This window comes from Thamnophis elegans, chromosome 12 (genome assembly GCF_009769535.1).
Source record: "Thamnophis elegans isolate rThaEle1 chromosome 12, rThaEle1.pri, whole genome shotgun sequence".
Classification (NCBI taxonomy): Eukaryota; Metazoa; Chordata; class Lepidosauria; order Squamata; family Colubridae; genus Thamnophis; species Thamnophis elegans.
The window spans coordinates 25,053,916-25,073,446 of NC_045552.1; the positions used below are offsets into that span (position 1 = coordinate 25,053,916).

The following is a 19,531-nucleotide window of genomic DNA, read 5'->3' on the forward strand; positions in this document are numbered from 1 at the left end:
GGAGACGTCTTCAGACAGTGCTGGCTCTACAGCTTTAAAATGGAAATGAGCACCGCCCCCTAGAGTCAGGAACAACTAGCACATATGTGCAAGGGGAACCTTTACCTTATTGTGCTATGTGTTTCTTTCACCATCTACTATAGCTGTTCTTTCAAAATCCCTCTCCAGCCTACTGCTTCCTCCTATTTATTCTTCTCTTTTTCTCATAAAGGAACTTTTAAAAATCTAAATGATATCTGGATGTTTATCCTGCAGCTTTATCATTTTACCTTTGCTTGTGTTTAAGCACAGATCCCTAATCACGATTCTGCTGGCCAATGGCCTCCCAGCTTAGCTTGCAGGCAAATGTGTCCTGGGAAAAGATAGTCAAGGATGCCCACAGGGTTCAACTTGTTTAATTGAAATGAACATCCAGCAAGTCATTGGCTAAATTGCTATGACAACATAATAAAAAAGTTTATAAATATTCTAACGTCTCGGTGATGAGTTGTTTATACAAAGAGAGTAGATCCATAAATGGTTATTTTAGAAGGAAAACAGATGTTATTTTAAAATGTGCCCCTTTTAGGGTTATGCATTCCTCCAAAGGCCATTTCTACAAAATAGATTGCCTAAATAAAATTAGGACAGTGACACTATTAGACTTAAAGTACAGCAAACAATAATTAAATATGATCTTAATATATTCCAACAAAAACAATAAAGGTACTCCCGATTCCACCCAACATTTAAAAATATATCAAATTTTAAAAAAAATCCTAGTGCTAAAAGTTCAAAATAAATAATTATTTAAAGTTTGTTTAAAGAACTAAATTGACAGGGCTTAATCTATTTCAGTTAGGATAATAATAATCTACAAATCTATGACCTCAGCTGAAAAGGTCCTATCCCTTGAGTTTAGACAAAGGATTTGAAAGCTGATCTCAAAGTAAAGGTGGCGTAGGAGTTCTTAATAATGTAGGTGTAATCTGGGCACAATTCATAAAGGTCAATACTTTTAGACCATTAAAAAATGGCCCAGCAATCAAACATCAACTGTTTTTCCTTGTAATCTTCCAAGCAGTTGCATGAACTGTGGTTTCTGATTGCCTTCAAAGATAGGTCTCAAGTCCCATAAATCAAGATAGGCATAGCAGGGCCTGGAGGACTAAGGCAAGGTCTGTTCTTGGGTACCATCACAAGCTCAAAAGAATGCTAGCTACTGTCACAGATATCCTCAAGACTAGGCAAATCTTCCCTGTTCAAAAGGAACCATAACCCCAACCAATATTGGTCACAAATTAGCTGACGTCTCGGCCCCCACCTTGTCCCACTTTGGGGATTAGGTATTAATTTATATCCTTCTGTTCTTGGCTCATTTGGAAGACGTCCCACTGAAGTGTGTTGGCATGTTTTGCAAAAAGAAATTCAAATAGTATGTTTCTACGCACATGGGTATCTTTGGAGGTTGGGAAAAGCATATGAAAGGCTTCAGAGCTTGGGGATGGCAAAGAATGCATCATGCCATGTCTTGTGACAAGGATGCATCACAAGACGTGTGTGATGACTGCATTATGCATAGGCCACCCTGACTTCTGCACCTGCTTCAAGACCTCAAGTCAGTGGTGGATTCCTGCCGGTTCAGACCGGTTCGGCTGAACCGGTAGTGGTATGGTGGGTGTGGGTCGCTGGAACCAGCAGCGACCCAGGCCTGCCACACCCCCAAAATGGTTCCCTGGTGGATTCTGCTGTCGCTGGCATGTTTCTGTGCTTGTGCAACACGCGGCGCACATGCGCGGGGATAAAGCGAGCAGCACACGTGCAAAATGCCCTCTCAGCGAACCGGTAGTAAAGCGGTTAGGAACCCAGTATATATTTGCAACATTTGTGTGATGTCATAACACACACATCTTTTTGGTATCATTGTTTACTGTGAATGCTGCTATACAGTACATGCATTGGACAGGGAAGACTCGAGACAATAAAACCAGGTTAAATTTTGAAGCTCACTATGGAAGCAAAGACTTTGTATGAAGGCAAGCAGTCACGTATCTTGACTTTTCCTTCCAAGCAATCTCCTGTGGAGTTCCCAAAGCTCCGAAGAACGGGGTTGTTTTTGGCCGGGAGTTCACCATGGGCAGCAAAGCAGTTTACCAATGCAAAGAGGGCTTTCACCTCCAGGCTCAAGATAACTCCAGCGTGGAGTGCCTGGCAACTGGACAATGGAGCAATGGCAATAATCCTCCTCCATGTGTGGGTGAGTCTAATATGGTCCACCTTCAGCCTTCCACATTCTTTGTCTCCTTTTAAGCACGATGCCTTTGTTTTAATAAGCATCCAGAATAATTTCAAAAGCAACCAGAAGCTTATTGTGTTGGAGTTAAAAGACCACCTAGTTAGTTAGTCTCTTGACAACAGTAGTTCCTTAGATGCTTACTGGGAAATTAGAAAGAGAGTATAATATAGAAATCTAAATCTCTTGCTCCACAGGGCCAGATATTTTCTTTCATTCGAGCCCAAAGAACGATCTCATGAGTGAAATCCTCCTGCTGGCCTTTTTTTTTTTTTTTTAGCTAGGCTGCTATTTTGCTGGTGAAGGGAATTTCTACATTGAGAAAGTCAAAGAAATCCTCTTTCCAGATAACTCTGTCCATGGTTTTGGTGGAGCAATTTAAGTCACTTTTTTTACCCTACTCTGCGCATTCTTTAGTTTCTTTGAGACAGAACTTCCCATGCAGATGTAACTCTTTCTATATTGATTATTTCTATTTTATGCAAGAGGGACATGGTGGCTCAGTGGCTAAGACGCTGAGCTTGTCGATCAGAAAGGTTGGCAGTTCGGTGGTTGGAATCCCTAGCACCAGGTAACAGAGTGAGTTCTCGTTACTTGTCCCAGCTTCTGCCAATCTAGCAGTTTGAAAACATGTAAAAATGCAAGTAGAAAAATAGGGACCACCTTTGGTGGGAAGGTAACAGCATTCTGTGTGCCTTCGGCATTGAGTCATACCGGCCACATGACCACAGAGATGTCTTCGGACAGCGCTGATTCTTTGGCTTTTAAACAGAGATGAGCACCGCCCTCTAGAGTTGGGAATGACTAGCACGTATGTGTTATATCAAAAGGTGGAGGCTCAATTTCTAGCTGACACTGCTAAACACCTGTAATAGACTTGACTTCCCATCTGTTGTCCTCTTATAGATACTTTAGTTATCAGGTTCATTGTTCCCCTTGTTCAGAAATCATTCAATGTTGCCTCAGAGATTTGCATCCTCACTTCATTCAGCTTTGTGACAAATTTGGGTCCATTTTCAAATGACCACCGGTTTAGAACAAATTCAGTTCAGACTGTTCAGTGACAGTGACAAATGCAACATTCTCCTCTTATTTATAGCTTTCAGCTGGCCGTTCTCAGCTAGGACGGACAGATGAATGGGCCTTTAGTTTGACTTGGATTGTTTCTCTTTTCATCTCTTTCGTGACTCCAGCGGTTGGCTGTCCTGACATCAGCAGCATTGCTGTGGAACATGGGAGATGGAGGCTGATCCATGAGACTCAGTACCAATACAACGCACAGCTTATGTTGATCTGTGACCCGGGCTACTATTATATTGGGTATCGTGTCATCGGCTGCCAGGCGAATGGGAAATGGAGCATAGGCGAACCCATGCCGACCTGTAGAAGTGAGTGTGTGTTTTAGGAATGAGAAATCAAAAGGAATCTAATAGTGTGTGCATCTGGGAGAATGACATGACACTGGGGTGGGGTGCAGAAGTGGGTTGTTCCCGGTTTGGCTCGGTTCTGCTGAACCAATAGTGGTAATTTGGCCTAAGTCGCAGAACAGGCAGTGGATGGCCACGCCCCTGAACTGGTTTCCCAGTTTCTGATGTCGTTGCTGGCATCATGTTTATTAGCTTTCAATGGTCTTCATGCATGCACACAACCATTTACAGCAAACTGTGCATGCACGAGCAATGTGGGGTTGCACAAAAATAGGTCTGTGCATGTGCAAAATGTTAAAAAAAGAATTACAACTGTTCTGCACATGTGCAAACCTGAAAATCAAGTTGGTGGCCATGTAGGAGAACCAGTTCATGGGCATGGCAGGCTTGGTCGCTGCTGGTTTCAGTGACCCAGGCCGCCAAAACACTTCTGATTTACATCAGTCTTTCTCAACCTCAGCAGCTTTTAGATGCATGGACTTCAACACACACACTTTATCAACATGAACCTTAACTCATTTGGTGAGCTGGCAAATAACTAGTTTCCCAAAGCAGGGCAAGGCAAAACTTGGCACAGAATCTCTTATAGTCACAAACAGAACTTTTCACTCTTGAAACGACTGAATGAACGAATTGTTTCCTGCAAAAGGCCACTCCCCGTTCACTCCTCTTTTATTTCCTATGGGAGAGGCAAATCACCTCCAAGGTGTGGCTTTACTCCTAAGTTGACCCTGCTTTCTTAGTTGTTCTTGTCTTCTGGCAGCTCTGCGCATGCACACACTGGGAACAGGCACCAGCTGTTCCTCTGTCTCTTTGCTGTTTAGCTCCCTCTCTGCCTCCTATGCAAAGCCCTCGTCTGAGCTTTCCTCAGCCCCCAGGATTGGCCCCTGTTCCCCAACCTCCTCACTGTCCGACTCTGGTGGATAGCACAGCTAACTGTGGAATCCTGAGAGTTGAAGTCCACACAATCTAAAGCTGCTGAGGTTGAGAAACACTGCTGTACATAATTATGAGATTGTTCACCTTCCACAGACTTTGGGAATTGGTAACAGACAAATAAATTAAAAAATAAATATACAAAATTTATATAATGAACCAATTCTGTTTCCAAACAACTATTTGGTTAGAAAAGGTTCTGGAATACATCCTTACTAATGTATCACTTAATAAAACCTAGCACACCAATTTTATAGCTAAAATTATTTTCTTATTAAAAAATCATGCCGCCTGAAGTCTCACTTTCGTTGCCAAGGTTTTGTAAAGCAGGAGGATTTGGGAATCCGCAAAAATTGGCTTAGGAGTTTTAAAGTCACAAGAGTTAGTCACTTCTTGACAACATGTTAAAATGCATTTTAGTGAGTACCATGAAGTCCTCCATCATATGTGGTACAAAACTAGCCACTTGAGGTTGATTAAATAAAGGGTGATTGAACAATTTGCAATTTATTGTAACATACACCCATATCTGAAAAAACAGTGAACTCTTCTTTGTCCTAGTGTCCTTTGATAGGTCCATGGAGAGAGATTTCTATGGACTTTATTATGGAATTCCCCAAAAGTGTGGGAAACACAGTCATTTGGGTGGTGACAGGTCTGTTTTCAAAACAGGTGCATTTCATCCCATGCCAGACGATACCAACAGCAACAGGACTTGCCACATTATTCTTATACCACGTTTATAGTCTACATGGAGCTCCCTAACATATCATCTTGGACAGGAGGGCTCCAATTCATGTCAATGTTCTGGAGAGCCTTTCTGGACCTATTAGGCATGGACCAGGGACTTAGTTCTTTGCACCATCCACAGACAAATGACTGTGAATGACCAAATTCAGTTGTGGAACAACACCAGAAATGCTTTATTAACTACCATATTTTTGGAGTATAAGACACACCAGAGTATAAGACGCACCAAGATTTTGAAGAGGCAAATTTTTAAAAAAGCTTTTGTACTCTGTAGACCTCCCAAAAATGGCCCATTTTTGTGACCTCCCAAAAATGGCCAGTTTTTTGTCCAAAAAAAAGAGGGCATGCATAGCCTTTAAGAGGCTTGTAGAGTGCTCCTGAGGGCTATGAGGCTCCCTCTTTTTTGAGGGAAAAAGGTTCATCTTATACTCCGAAAAATACGGTAAGCGTCAGGGTTCCAAAAAACACCCCCAACAAAATAAAACTTTGAGACTAGAAGTTCCTTAAAATTCCAATTTATTAGAGATGTCATGTGGGCACATCTGGAAAAAACCCGAATCTGAAAGCTTCCAGGTTTTCCCCACCCAGTTGAAAGTTCACAACTCTGCCCACATCCACAAGTTCATCACCTGGTCCAATCCAATCTTTGCATTCAACTGGATACAATCTCCAGGCAGTCCCATCCAGGTGCAGGCAAGCGTCCTTGATTTTCATAGTAAAATCATGGCTATGTTTCTACTGCTCAAAAAAAAAAAAACCCTTCCAATTTCCCAGGCTAAAATATGTGGCAATTAGGAAGAAGAAAGAAAACAATAGCTTCCAAAACTGACACTTTGTTTGTTGTGTGTGTGTTATATTTTAGTCATCTCCTGTGGAGATTTGCCCGTGCCATCCAATGGAAACAGGATTGGGACCTTAACCACTTATGGAGCTACTGCGATCTTCTCCTGCAATAGCGGCTACACCTTAGTGGGGTCTCGTGTCCGAGAATGTATGGCCAATGGTCTTTGGAGTGGACTAGAAGTGACATGCCTGGGTGAGTATAGGATTACTGTCAACCTGATCAGCTAGGGGCCATTCAAAGCCCCAAATAGGAGATTAGGGGACTCTTCAGAGGCAGTTTCTGACCCATCTTTCAAAAGAGCTGCAAGGTCAGATTGAAGCAGTGGATTAATCCACCACAATGTCAGTTGATAAATGTGTAAGGGACAGTTTTAATCAGCTCCTTTTAATTTGCATCATTTCTTTTTCTTCTTCTTGCTGAAGAATGAAATACTGTATTGGACAAGTCTCTTGCTACCCAAAGTACTTTTATTTTGCTTTTGGTTAAATTAAACCTTATTTTACACTTTATTATCCGCTCCAGATGGGGAAATGTCTTGAATAGTCTTAATAAACAGAATGAATGAAAACAGTAATGGGTTTTTGCTGCTGTTCTTCCTTTATCCTGGCTTTATAACTGTTTGATACATACAAAAGACTTTTCTACTTCTCTCTCATTGTTGGAGTTGCCTGATGCCATCTTTGGAAACCTGATATAATTGAACATATCTTTTAAAAAATATTAGCAGTGGATGAAAAACCCTATAAATATCTAAAAAAAAACCTAATGATTTTAGCAGTCTCTTGATAATGTTGACTCACCACCCGTATAAAGAAAGAACAGTCTCATTTTTTTGTCATACCAAGAGGTTTAGAGATGATGTACTTATAAACAATGTGGAAACAAGTACTTTTAGGAACCTAAACTCAAATTTTCATTTTTTCCCCTCTTTTGAGCATAAAGTTCAGAAGTGGTTTCCAAAGGGAAACAAAACTTACTTTTTCTTGTTAATTACTGTTTCCATCTCTACCAACTCTTTTTCCATCCATTCTTCCATTGTGGGAAATAATTCCATTTTTTGGGTGCATAGAAGTCTCTTGCTACCATCAGCATATATACAGTAGATGACAGAGGTGAGTACGCCCCATCCATTTTGTAAATATTTAAATATATCTTTTCATGTGACATTGCTGAAGAAATGTTGGCTCCCCCTTCACACCTGAGACCTTATAACACTAACAAGTCACATGACATCAGGGAGGGGAAACGGCTACTTAGGCCCCATTTGGACATTATCACTTAAGGGTGTACTCAATTTTGTTTCCAGCAGTTTAGACATTAATGGCTGTGTGTTGTGTGATTTTGAGGGGACAGGATATTTACACTGTTATACAAGTTGTATGCACACTACTTTACATTGTCATTTCTTCAGTGTTGTCACATGAAGATATCCTTAAAGATTTACAAAATGTGAGGGGCTGTGTGTCTATATACTGTAATAACAAAATTCCAATATTTTTCAAGCTCTTTGTCCAATATCCCTAAAAGAAAAACTTCTGGTTTCAGTTTTATATTGTTTTAAGAACCTTCTGAATTAAGACAAAATTTGTAGTACTTTTCCTAAGGTACATAGGTATCCAGGTAGACTTTGTTCTATATTGGGCTATCAGTAATTCTACCTTCTCTTTTTCCCCACCACCACATTTACTTGCCCCTCCAGCGGGACACTGCGGTGAGCCAGGTCCTATTGTCAATGGCCAAATCAATGGAGAGAACTACAATTACCGTGGCAGCGTGGTGTATCAGTGCAACCCTGGCTTCCGGCTCATCGGCATGTCGGTCCGCATCTGCCAGCAAGATCACCACTGGTCCGGGAAGACTCCTGTTTGTGTGCGTAAGTATGTTGCCATTTTAATTACACAGCTTTAATAGACTTCACAACTTTAATAGAGAGCTCAGAAAAGGGCGGGGGAGAGGGTGAGGATGCAACTGCCCTGTTTCCCAGTCCTGATTCCCCAGATGCCTCCTTAGTTGCCAAAAATCTTGCAAGTTTCAGTAGTCTAGCATAAGATTATGTAAGGATTTTTGAGACTCCTGGCTCCATTCCATCTGGTCTATCACTTCTGCTCTCTTTCACCTTTCTGTTGTGACCCACCAGCGGCCAGCGGAGCGGGCAGCAGAGTTGGCCAGTGAGGAGGTTGGGGAGGAACAGGGTCCAGGGGCTGAGGAAAGCTCAGACGTGGGCTCTGCGTACGAGGCAGAGAGAGAGCTAGACAACAAAGAGGCAAAGGAACAGCTGGAGCATGTTCACAGTGTGGTCATGGGCAGAGCTGCCAGAAGACAAGAACAACTAAGAAAGCAGGGTCAACTTAAGAGTAAAGCCACACCTTGTAGGTGATTGGCCCCTCCCATAGGAAAGAAAAGAGGAGCGAACGGGGAGGGGGCTTTTGCAGGAAACAATTTGTTCATTTGGTCATTTCAAGAGTGGAAAGTTCTGTTTGTGACTATAAGAGAGACTGTGCCAAGTTTTGCCTTGCCCTGCGTTTGGAACCTAGTTATTTGGCAGCTTACCAAAAGAGGTAAGGTTCATGTTGATAAACATTCCTCTGAAAAACTGTTTGCTAAGCCTTGCGGACTGTGAATGAAAGGAATTCACAGTGATGTAAATAAAAGGGGTTTCGCCTGGACCAAGACTCTGCTTCTTGCATTTAAAGGAAGCCTGGGTCAGAACACTCCCCCTTATCAGTTTTATTGCAATTTCTCTCTTTGATTGCTGTGGTCCACCCAAAGCCTTTGGGATTAAGTAGCAAAGATTTAATAAAATGTAATGAAATCCAGTAGGAATAATTCTGGTTAAAAGTCACCAGTTTTCAACGTCCTAAAGATGCTTTTCCAAAAGGCAACTCAACTTTCTTGGGGTTTTTTCTCTTGAAATGTTTCACTTCTCATTCAAGAAACTTCTTCAGTTCTGAAGAACAGAAGTTCAGAGAACTGAAAAAAGCTTCTTGGATGAGAACTGAAACTTTTTAAGGGGAAAAAAAACAAAAGTCCAGTTTCCTTTTAGAAAAGCATCTTTGGAACATCCATGCCTGGATGATTGAGAATCTCCGTAGACAACAGCTTGGAGTTAACTGAAGCTCCAGCCATTTTTTCCCACATAACCTGACAAGGTTACATTAATTCATTAACCCCATTTCACTGAACAGCCAGGTAATAATAGCCATTGCTTGGTCACACCAGCCAGTTTTGGGACGTATGTTCAATGCTGCCAGTTAGCTCCCTAAGGGAGAGTTTTGATTTTTCAGCACCTTTCTCTCCGTCTCCTTTTCTTGGAGAACTAAATTTGCAAAATGGGACAAATGACTGAATGAATTACTCACAACTTGAGTAAAAAGATGAGATTGTTAGCCCTGTATAGGACAGTTTAGAGCAAAACATAATGCCTTGGTTAATTGATTGGGATCATCATTTCATATTTCTAGAATTCCTCACTCCCTTCTGCAGATCCAGTTAAAAATTTGGTGAAAACAGAACTTCTAAGAATTGCATACTTGACTGGATCAAAAAATATGATTTCTGAAATATTTAAAGATGCATCCTAGGGAAATTAAGCTGTCCTACAATTTTGGTTCACCCAGTTTTATCAGCAGATCTATTGTTGGTTTTGATTATGAGCCCATTCTAGACTTTATTTCTGTCAAGTCTTTTCCTTATGACAAATATCGTAGAAACGTCATAGAATCATGAGGTGGAAAGAACCTTGGAGGTCTCCCAGTCCAACCTTCATTTGTCCAAGATGGTATAAGGCAGAAATCCTTATAGTGTCTCTTCGCATATCTACCATCAGGCAGAAGTCATCAAAGCATAGCCAGCCAAACAAATAGGTTTTAAAGTAGTTTCTATCCTTGGGCTGTCAGGCTCTTCAAAACAACCACAATCACTCCATGCACACATGGAAACATAAGACTAGTTTTTCTTTTTCTTTCTTTTAAATTTCCTAATTACTTGCATAGGGATTATTCTTTATACTATTTATGTTGTTTGTATTTGTTGTCATGGATTGCACCATGACAACAACTTTCATTGTATACATGATGTACAATGACAATAAAGCTATACTAGTGATGGTGAACCTTTTCAGCACTGAGTGCCAAAAAGGGAGCACACATGCTCATCCCGGAAAATGAAAGACGAGCTCTTCCAGTTTCCGGAACGCGTGCACATGCATGCCAGAAACCCGAAAGAGGAATGGGTGATTCTTCACGTGTCAGGCGACATGGCTCCATGTGCCACTTCAGACACGCATGCCATAGGTTCTCCATCACGGGGCTATACTATACCATCCTGGACAAATGGTTCTTCCATCTTTTCTTGAAAAGCACCCACAACTGTGGGAGATAAGTGTTCCATTTAACAATTCACTGGGGTGGATCTGCAAGAGATTCAACTTCTGTAAAGAAGGACAGATCTATCAAGATTCACAAGTCATGGTGGATTTATGCTACCTTGGGCTTCAAAGGAAATCCCCCTTTTTCTCCTGGTCATTTTGGTTGCATTGGTATAAAAGTAGATGCTCAGCTGAGCACATATTTGATCTCATTCTGTTTCTATTGTTATATCACTTACTTTGCATTCGCCAAAGTAGTGTTTTGTTTGCTAAAGAACGCTCAACAATTCCACTCCAGGTCTTCCTCTCGGGATCTAAAATTAATCACATATATTTAAAGGGCATTTTAAGATGGATATAAGATGCCAAAACAAATCCTACAAATTTCAACAGAGCATCTACCCATGGGAAGAACAGTTTGCTAATCTTCCATGTATATGACAGCACTGAGACCACACAGAAAAAAAAACCAAGTTGCTGAAAACCTGTAATTAACACTCTTTGACTGGTCTTCCATGTAGTTGCCTAGTCCTCTTCCCTTCTCATTGTGAATGCTTGATGCATTTTGCTACAGCCTGCAAGGAATAGAGAAACCCTTTTGACTCTACCTGTGAGACATACAACAGACACAAGCTTTTCCAAGAGGAAGAGAATATCCCTTATTTGTGATTGTATAAAAGAGAACATGAGATGTTTTAGTAATTAAGAAACAGCTTTTATTTTCTCTTTGAGCAATATAAATAAAGATGCTGAGACTCTAGGAAGTGTGCAGAGAAGAGTGTTGGAAGAAATGTCCATCTGGGTTCAGTTCCAAGTTGGGGGAAAAGACCCTGGAAACATGGAGGCTGCTTGGAAAGATGATTTAATGGTGGACAGGATCACACATGGCTTGAGTTCCTGAGCAGAAAAGACAGAGATGCTGAGAGTCCCTGGATTTATGTGCCCTCTCCTGGGCTTTGAACTTCCTGGGGCACAGGGGGAATATCCTGATTGGTTGTTATCAGAGGTCATAGGTAGCTTTGTAAGTTGTGTGCTAAAAAGGGGTTGAGGGCTAAATTGTATAAGGGTTGAGGGGGCTAGGTGCTGTATGTCTGGTCTATCAAAGAGAAGGATTGGGATGACCTGATAACTATCTTCCAGTACATGAGGGGCTATCACAGAGAAAAGGGGATTGACTTATTTTCAAAAGTACCAGATGGCAGGATTAAGAACTAGTGGATGGAAGCCAAATAAATAAATAAATAAACAAACAAACAAACAAACAAACAAACAAACAAATAAATATTAAAGAGAGATCCAACCTAAAAATAAGGAGAAATTTTCTGATGGTGAGAACAATCAATGGAATGCTTTGCAGTGGTAGGTACTCCATCAATGGAATTTTTCAAAAAAATATTCTGGACAACCATTTCACCAGGATAGTATAAAGCAGTGATGACTAACCACCCTGCCCTCCCCACATTTTTGGCTTCTAGGTTGGTGCAGGAGGCCTCCCAGGCCTAAATCAGGACCTGGGGGTCCACACATGCTTCCCTGTCCCTTGATTTGGACCCAGAAGGTCTCCCACAATGACCTGGAAGCCAAAATGGGGCATGGGGCACTGTGTGAGCCCCAAAATGCAATGTAAGACCCCCCCACACACACACAAGCACCCTTCCCCCCTTTGTATGTGCACATGCATCCCCTCCATGTACTCTGCCCCCTGAGTATGTGCGGCAGAGACCCGAAGACCAGATGGCCAATGGGAGGCGTGTGCTTCAAATTTTTTACTAAAGTTCGCTCACTGTGCAGAAGCGTCTGGATGGGTGGGAGGAATCTCCCACCTCCGCTACTACCGGTTTGCCCGATCTGGGCTGAACTGGGAGCAACCCACTTCTGGCGCGTGCACATGCACAGTGGAGCTGGGCTGGGGTGACAACTGGTCTGCCTGCAGAGAGGGCTCTGCATGCCACCTGTGGCATATGTGCCATAGGTTCGCCATCAGGGGTATAAGGTCTCCTGCCTTGAGCAGAGGGTTGGATTAGAAGGCCTCCAGTGTCCCTTCCAGCCCTGTGATTCTATGCTCCATTGTGCTACGTGGCTAAAGCTGAATCCCAAATTGCTACTTTTGAGTCTTTACAAAGCAAGATCCTCACTGGAGTCCTTTCCTCACATGACCCATCACAGAGGCAATAATTCCCCCAATTTTTGACAGTCAGACACATCTGTTGTATTTATGAGGAGCAAGAAAGTTCTATGGTTGGGCTAGACAAGAGCAATATAAGTGCAAGCTTCAGTTGCTGTCATATACCCTCATTACTCAAAAAATATTTCTGTGAATATGCGCTGGTTTGAGCCATCATTTTTCTTTCTTGCTCACTTTCTAATGTGAAATAAATCTTTTCAGGGTCCCCTCCCTCTCTTCTTGGCAGGTTATTAATTCTACTGTTCAAATTTGGAAACCTGTTTTATCAGCCAATATGATCTTAATCTTTTCTGATGTATTTCAACCCCTTTGTAAAGGCTCCTCTCCTAACTTAAGAAAGTGAAGACTCTTGAAACGGATTATTTCAAAAGGAACCTTTAATTAAGAAGAATGGAAGCTGTTAAATGCAAAGCAACATCTGAATCCCTTTAGGCAATGCAAGTAGAATTAAAGTAATAGTGACCCCCTCCTCTTTGTTAGAATGCAGATTCTAGTCAATACATAAGTGTGAAGTTGTTTTCTTTATCAACTGCCCTGAGAGCCGAATAAACATACATTCCCAAGGCTATCTTCCATTACACAGTAAAGTGCCATGTCCCAGATGGCCATCATAAACATCCCCCTAAAAGGTGAGGGGATCTCAGGCATTTCGTGCCAGGAAACCAGTTGTAAAATATCAGTTGTCACAGGCACTGCCAATAAATTGACTCCAAGGCCCCCCTCCTCCCAATTGAATGGCAGTATCACTTTTAGGGATACCCTTCTTGTTAGTTTCACAATGCCAATAGCAACCTATCTTGCTTGATGTTCCATTCTGTATGCTTCCAACAAGACAACTAAAAAGGCCCATCCTAAGCACCCTTGAGGAAAAATGGAGGCCCTCGAGATGAGAATGGGTTGGAACAAGCGTGTTGTCCTCAACACAATAGTGAAATATAACACTCAGATACCTTAAGCCAGAATAGTTACTGTGAGTATAAGACACGCCTCTGCCTCTGCCTCCCAGCAATTTGCCTCCTTGCAGCCAACAGCAAACAGTACAGATGATATAAACTGTTTGTGATGTTACATTTCAGATTATACTTGTACAGATGCTGTTAAAATCGATGTGGCTTTCTGGAAGTATACGTTATTCTCTGCTATTTAAAAGAAGATACAATAGCTCTGAGCCCTCTTCAGATCAAGCATTTATTTTAAAAAACTTCTTCATTTTGTTAAGTTGTCTAGAACAACAATAAAGCAGTCTTTTAAAAATAAGCCTAATAATTTGAACATTCTATAGGCTTTTGTAGTTATTGACTTACCTCCTTGCAGCAAGCAGCAAACAGCCTGATTAGCACAAGAAAAAAAAATCTACCTCTAGCAATTTGCCTTGTGCAGCAAACAGCAAGTTTCACTTTCAGTTTCAGCATGGGCCTCCCGATGATCAGCTGTTTCAGGCTGCAGGGATTGCCATAGCCTGTTGCAGCCTCTGCAAGCCCCATTTTCCCCATTTGCTGCAAGGAGGTAAATTGCTGGGAGGCAAAAGGGTGGGGGCTGGTGGATGGGTGAGGCTACATTCAATGTATAAGACGCATCCAAATTTTCACCCTCTTTTAGCGAGGGAAGTGTGTCTTATACCCTGAAAAATACGGTATGTTGGATTCTGGGGGGGAAAAATCCTTTCCAGCATGTTTTGTATGTGAACCTGTAGGAAATAAAGAATTAAAAAGCTGTTTGATTTGCAACGTTTTCTTGTGGCCTGCAGCATTTTAAGTTACAGTGTGCCATTTCATCTTGTTAAAGGAAATATTGTCGCATGCCCTTTATTTTATTCCCCCATACAACTTTTAGGAGCCCGCATTCTGTCTCAATGAGTGTATAGCTCTAAGGGTTTTAACATTACACGTGTGAGTTGATAAGCTTGGCTAAGTTAGATCCATGGGGGGAATGTAGAGGAGATTTTCTATGACAGTTATTTCTATTAAGTGTTGAAAAGAGAAATTCTTGCTTCAGGTTAAGCTCAGTTTATGATGACTGTACGAACACATTCACATACTGTCATTTTCTTGGGAATGGTACCTAAGTGGTTTAATATTTTTTCTGGCATTTGAAAAAAATTGTCCTATGACCTATCATACTTAACTGTGATTTTTTGAAATCAGTCAAGGTGAGCTAAATGCTACCATCTATTTTAGCATCTTGGTATACAACAGTGTTAAAACATTGAACTAAATGTTTGAGGATGGTATCATTAGCCTTCACCAAATTAAGACAATTTGCACAAATTATTCGTCGCATAGGGACGCGGTGGCTCAGTGGCTAAGTTGCTGAGTTTGTCCATCAAAATGTTGGCAGTTGATGTAAACATTTAATAATACAATACGATGTTGGCTATTTAATAGTGCACGTGATTATATGTTATGAAAATGAAAAAAATAAAAAAACTTTATATACAAAGAAGATTGGCAGTTCGGCGGTTCGAATCCCCAGCACTGTGTAACGGAGTGAACTCCCGTTACTTGTCCCAGCTTCTGACAACCTAGCAGTTCGAAAGGATGTAAAAATGCTAGTAGAAAAATAGGGAGCACCCTTGGTGGGAAGGTAACAGTGTTCCATGCACCTTTGGCATTTAGTCATGCTGGCCACATGACCACAGAGACGTCTTCGGACAGCGCTGGCTCCTCGGCTTTGAAAGGGAGATGAGCACTGCCCCATAGAATTGGGAGCAACTAGCACATATATGCAAGGGAAACCTTTACCTCTATTCAAAGCTTCAGAGGAGGTTAAGCTTCCCATGATACTTGTATGGATGAAACCTAGCCATATTATTATTTGTTGATAATATAATAATAACATAATTATCCTGCAACAATATCTGTAACACCATCAAACAACCACATCTGCCTCTCCCACATTCTTGGAAAGGACTCGATAGGTAAAGTCCAATCTGAACATCGGGCTGACTGTACAACAGACCATAATAATAATGCATTATTATTATTACCGCACAGTCAGCCAAATCTTTAGAGTGGATTGGCATTTTTTTCCACCTATCAAGTCCTTCCCAAGGACCTGAAATAGGCAGATGTGGATGCTTGATGGTCTTAGAGGTATCATCACAGGATGTAAGTTGTATCAATTAAATCTGCATTTTGCAATTGACGGATTGTGATTTTGGTGCTCTTGATGTTTTGGAATTACACCCAAGGCACCTATTACTATTAGTACTACCATTGTTTTATTTTTCCATAGTTGTTTTACTTTTGTTTAAGGCAGCAATGATCAAGCTCTTCTTGACAATATCAATCAATCAATCAATTTTTCAGTCATGGACCAGAGACCATGGACAGGCAGTTATTGCATACCCAGAAGCCGGGGAAAGAAAGAGGCAAGGCCAAGCCAGCTTTCACACTTGCTTTACATACAAGTATGAATTCTCTAAATACTTAGCTGAATGCCCGAACAAGAGTCTCTTGTTTTCTAAATTGCCTAAATAAGTTATGGCTACAGGCTATCTATCTATCAATATTTCAAAAGGTGGGTAGGCAAAGATAATCCCCAGAAAGAATGGGGAAAGAAATTGTGTCAGTTGTATAAAATATGAGATAATGATTTGAAAACATATTGAAGTATAGCCAACAGAGTCTTCTCAATTTTACAAAATGGAATATATGATGCAATCGTGACGCAAATGAAGAGAATGTCACATTTAGAACAACTGAATAATCAACCAAAGGCAAATCTTGCCGAAGTTTCTAATTTCTAAGAATACTTAAGTCACAAAATATTTTTAGATGATATAATTGGTGATTCGATTCAATGAAATCAAATGACAGTTATTCAAAGCAGTTATTTGGATTATTTGTCTATTGGTTGTTACCTGTACTATGGAAAGCACTATGCTCCTTGAAGGAAAGTATCAGAGCAACAATGTCTGCCGGAAATGGAGAGGGGCTGGTGAAGGCCACGAAAAAAACTCTGTGGCTAAAATACAATCCTTCCTTCAAATATCCCCCTCCTTCTCCGATTGTCTATGGAGATTCTCAATCATCCAGGTCATATTTGCCATTTCCCCAAAGAGAACTGGAATTTCTTGTTTTTTTCTTTGAACACTGAAGAAGCTTCTTGGATGAGAAGTGAAATGTTTTCAAAGGAAAAAAAAACAAGGAAGTCCAGTTGCCTTTTAGGGGGGAGGGGACACGTTTGGGACTCCTTTCTCAACCTTTAGGACAGGGACAGTAGGCACATTGACAGGTAGAACATTGTAGGACATAATTTTATGTACAACACTTAGCTCAGACTGAAGGCAGCGTAGTTCTAATCAGATGCTGCTAGAAGATGGGCAAACCTGGGAAAAATCTCACCTGTAGCACTTTATTCTATTGTAGTTGGCATTTGTATGTCCTTGAGCCAGGGAACAAGGCAGGGGTGTAATATCTTGCATTCTCTCTGCAGCCATCACCTGTGGTCATCCAGGTAATCCAACAAATGGTCTGACCCAAGGCACTCAGTTCAATCTCAACAATGTGGCCAAGTTTACATGCAACGTTGGATATCACCTGGAAGGGACTTCCAAGTCCCAATGCTTGGCAAATGGCCAGTGGAGTAAACCTTTGCCCATCTGTCGCAGTAAGTTGTGTTTCTTTATCCCCCTCTTTCTCCCTCACTCCCCCTTTATTTCTGCAATCTAAATCTGTCCTGCAGCCTGGAGCTGCTTCTCTTCTGATGGAAGTGCCATAAGCAGGACCTCCCTGTGTTTCTTTTCAATGTGTCCCAGCAGATTCCTGAAAGAAAGAGGGGTCTTTACTCAGCACAGTCCAGCTTCAGTGTCATGTGGAAAGCCTAGATAAAAGGGAAAAGGCCCTGGCCTAACGGTTTGATGATGATTAAAACCAAAATTAAACTAACACATTATTTATTTCATTTAAAAAAATTACATGGCTACCCATCTTAAATCACAATTCTGGGCAGCTCACAATCACAATAACACAGCCAAAACTGTAAAACCATAAAAACACAGAGACCAAATGAATGAAGTGTGTCCAAAATACATAATTATAATGTTTCAATCATTATTTAAAAGAGTGCATTTGAAAGCACCAAGAGTATTGTCTAGTTTTGCTTCTTCGATGAGCTCTGGTCAACCATCCACCTCTCTTCAGTACAATAGAAGAATATTTTCTCTACATTCTATAAAATCTAGAATAACAGAGTTGGAAGGGACCTTGAAGGTCTTCTAGTCCAACCCCCTGCTTAGCTTAGGCAGGAAATTCTACACCACTTCAGGCAAAGGGAGGAAACCCTACACCACTTCAGTCAAGAGAATATATGTATCTCTGGGTTGAACTCAGAAACCACCAAGGACTCCATTCTTCACAACAATTCCTATTAATTCATATCCTGCTACATGAAAAAGAAATTGCAGTGGCTCAGCAGTTAAGATGTTGGGCTTGTCAGCTGGAAAGCTGGCAGCCCAGGTTCAAGACCTAAGGACCACATGATGGGTTGAGCTACCATCCTAGCCCCAGCTCCTGCCAACCTAGCAGTAAAAAAAGCATGCAAATGCATGTAGATAAATAGGTACCACTTCTGCAGGAAGGTACGAGCACTCTATGATGTCATGCTGGCCACGTGACTGTGGAAATGTCTTTGGATAGCACTGGCTCAATGGTCTTGAAACAGAGATGAGCATTCACCTGTATCCTTCTCCCCAGGAGTGGGGAGGGAATGGAGATTTTGCAATATCCTTCCCCCAGGAATGGGGAGGGAATGGAGATTTTGCAATATCCTTTCCCCAGGAGTAGGGAGGGAATGGGGATTTTACAATATCCTTCCTCTGCCATGCCCACCAAACCAGTAGTAAAAAAAAATTCACCACTGAGTAAAACACTAGGGTTTGATCCAGTGGCATTGGTGGGGAGGGTTTAAAAAGTCAGGATGCCTGCTACAACCACATAATCAGAGTCCCACCCCCTTTTGATGTGGGTCACATAAATATGAAAAAGAGGTGGCACTTCAGTTGTGCCTTCAGCTTGCAGCCACTATCCTTTTGCTTACACCCACAGATACCCTTGATTTGATCTACTATCCCCCAATGTTATTTTCAAAAGCGGAAGGGAAAAAGTGAGATTATTTTCTTTCCCCATAACACTTTTTCATTTTGTTGTTGTTGTTAATGTTTTTCTTATCTTCTGTGATTTGCTTGCAGTTGTAAATTGTACCGATCCTGGACACCTGGAAAACAGTGTCCGTCAAGTGCAACCAAGTGGGCCTCACAGATTCAGTTTTGGAACAACTGTCTCTTATCAATGCAACCGTGGATATTATTTACTGGGCACCCATGTGCTTACCTGCCAGGGAGATGGCATCTGGGACCGCCTGCTGCCTGTCTGTCATTGTAAGTTCCTTGCTTTCCTTTTACTTTGATTTCCATTCATGTTGGGGTCTACTGGTGGCCAGCAGAGCTGGCAGCAGAGTCGGACAGTGAGGAGGTTGGGGAGCAACATGGGACAATTCTGGGGGCTGAGGAAAGCTCAGATGAGGGAGCTAGACAGGAGTGAGGCAGAGGAACAGCTGGAGCCACTTCCCAGTGTGCGCATGCACAGAGCTGCCAGAAGACAAGAACAACTAAGAAAGCAGGGTCAACTTAGGAGTAAAGCCACACCTTGGGGGTGATTGGCCCCTCCTGCTTTTGCAGGAAACAATTCGTTCATTTGGTGGTGTCAGAAGTGGAAAGTTCTGTTTGTAATTATAAGAGACTTTGTGTCAA

General features: G+C 41.6%; 1 protein-coding gene across 1 annotated transcript in view; it reads left to right on the forward strand.

Annotated features, from left to right (window-relative positions):
• CSMD2 (CUB and Sushi multiple domains 2) overlaps positions 1–19,531 on the forward strand; it is a 735,331-nt gene that overhangs the window by 663,535 nt on the left and 52,265 nt on the right. Inside the window, exons 49-54 of the mRNA XM_032227842.1 lie at positions 2,051–2,236; positions 3,466–3,660; positions 6,248–6,421; positions 7,929–8,102; positions 17,218–17,391; positions 18,971–19,159. Of these exons, the coding sequence (XP_032083733.1) occupies positions 2,051–2,236; positions 3,466–3,660; positions 6,248–6,421; positions 7,929–8,102; positions 17,218–17,391; positions 18,971–19,159 (1,092 nt within the window). The remainder of the gene's footprint in view (positions 1–2,050; positions 2,237–3,465; positions 3,661–6,247; positions 6,422–7,928; positions 8,103–17,217; positions 17,392–18,970; positions 19,160–19,531) is intronic.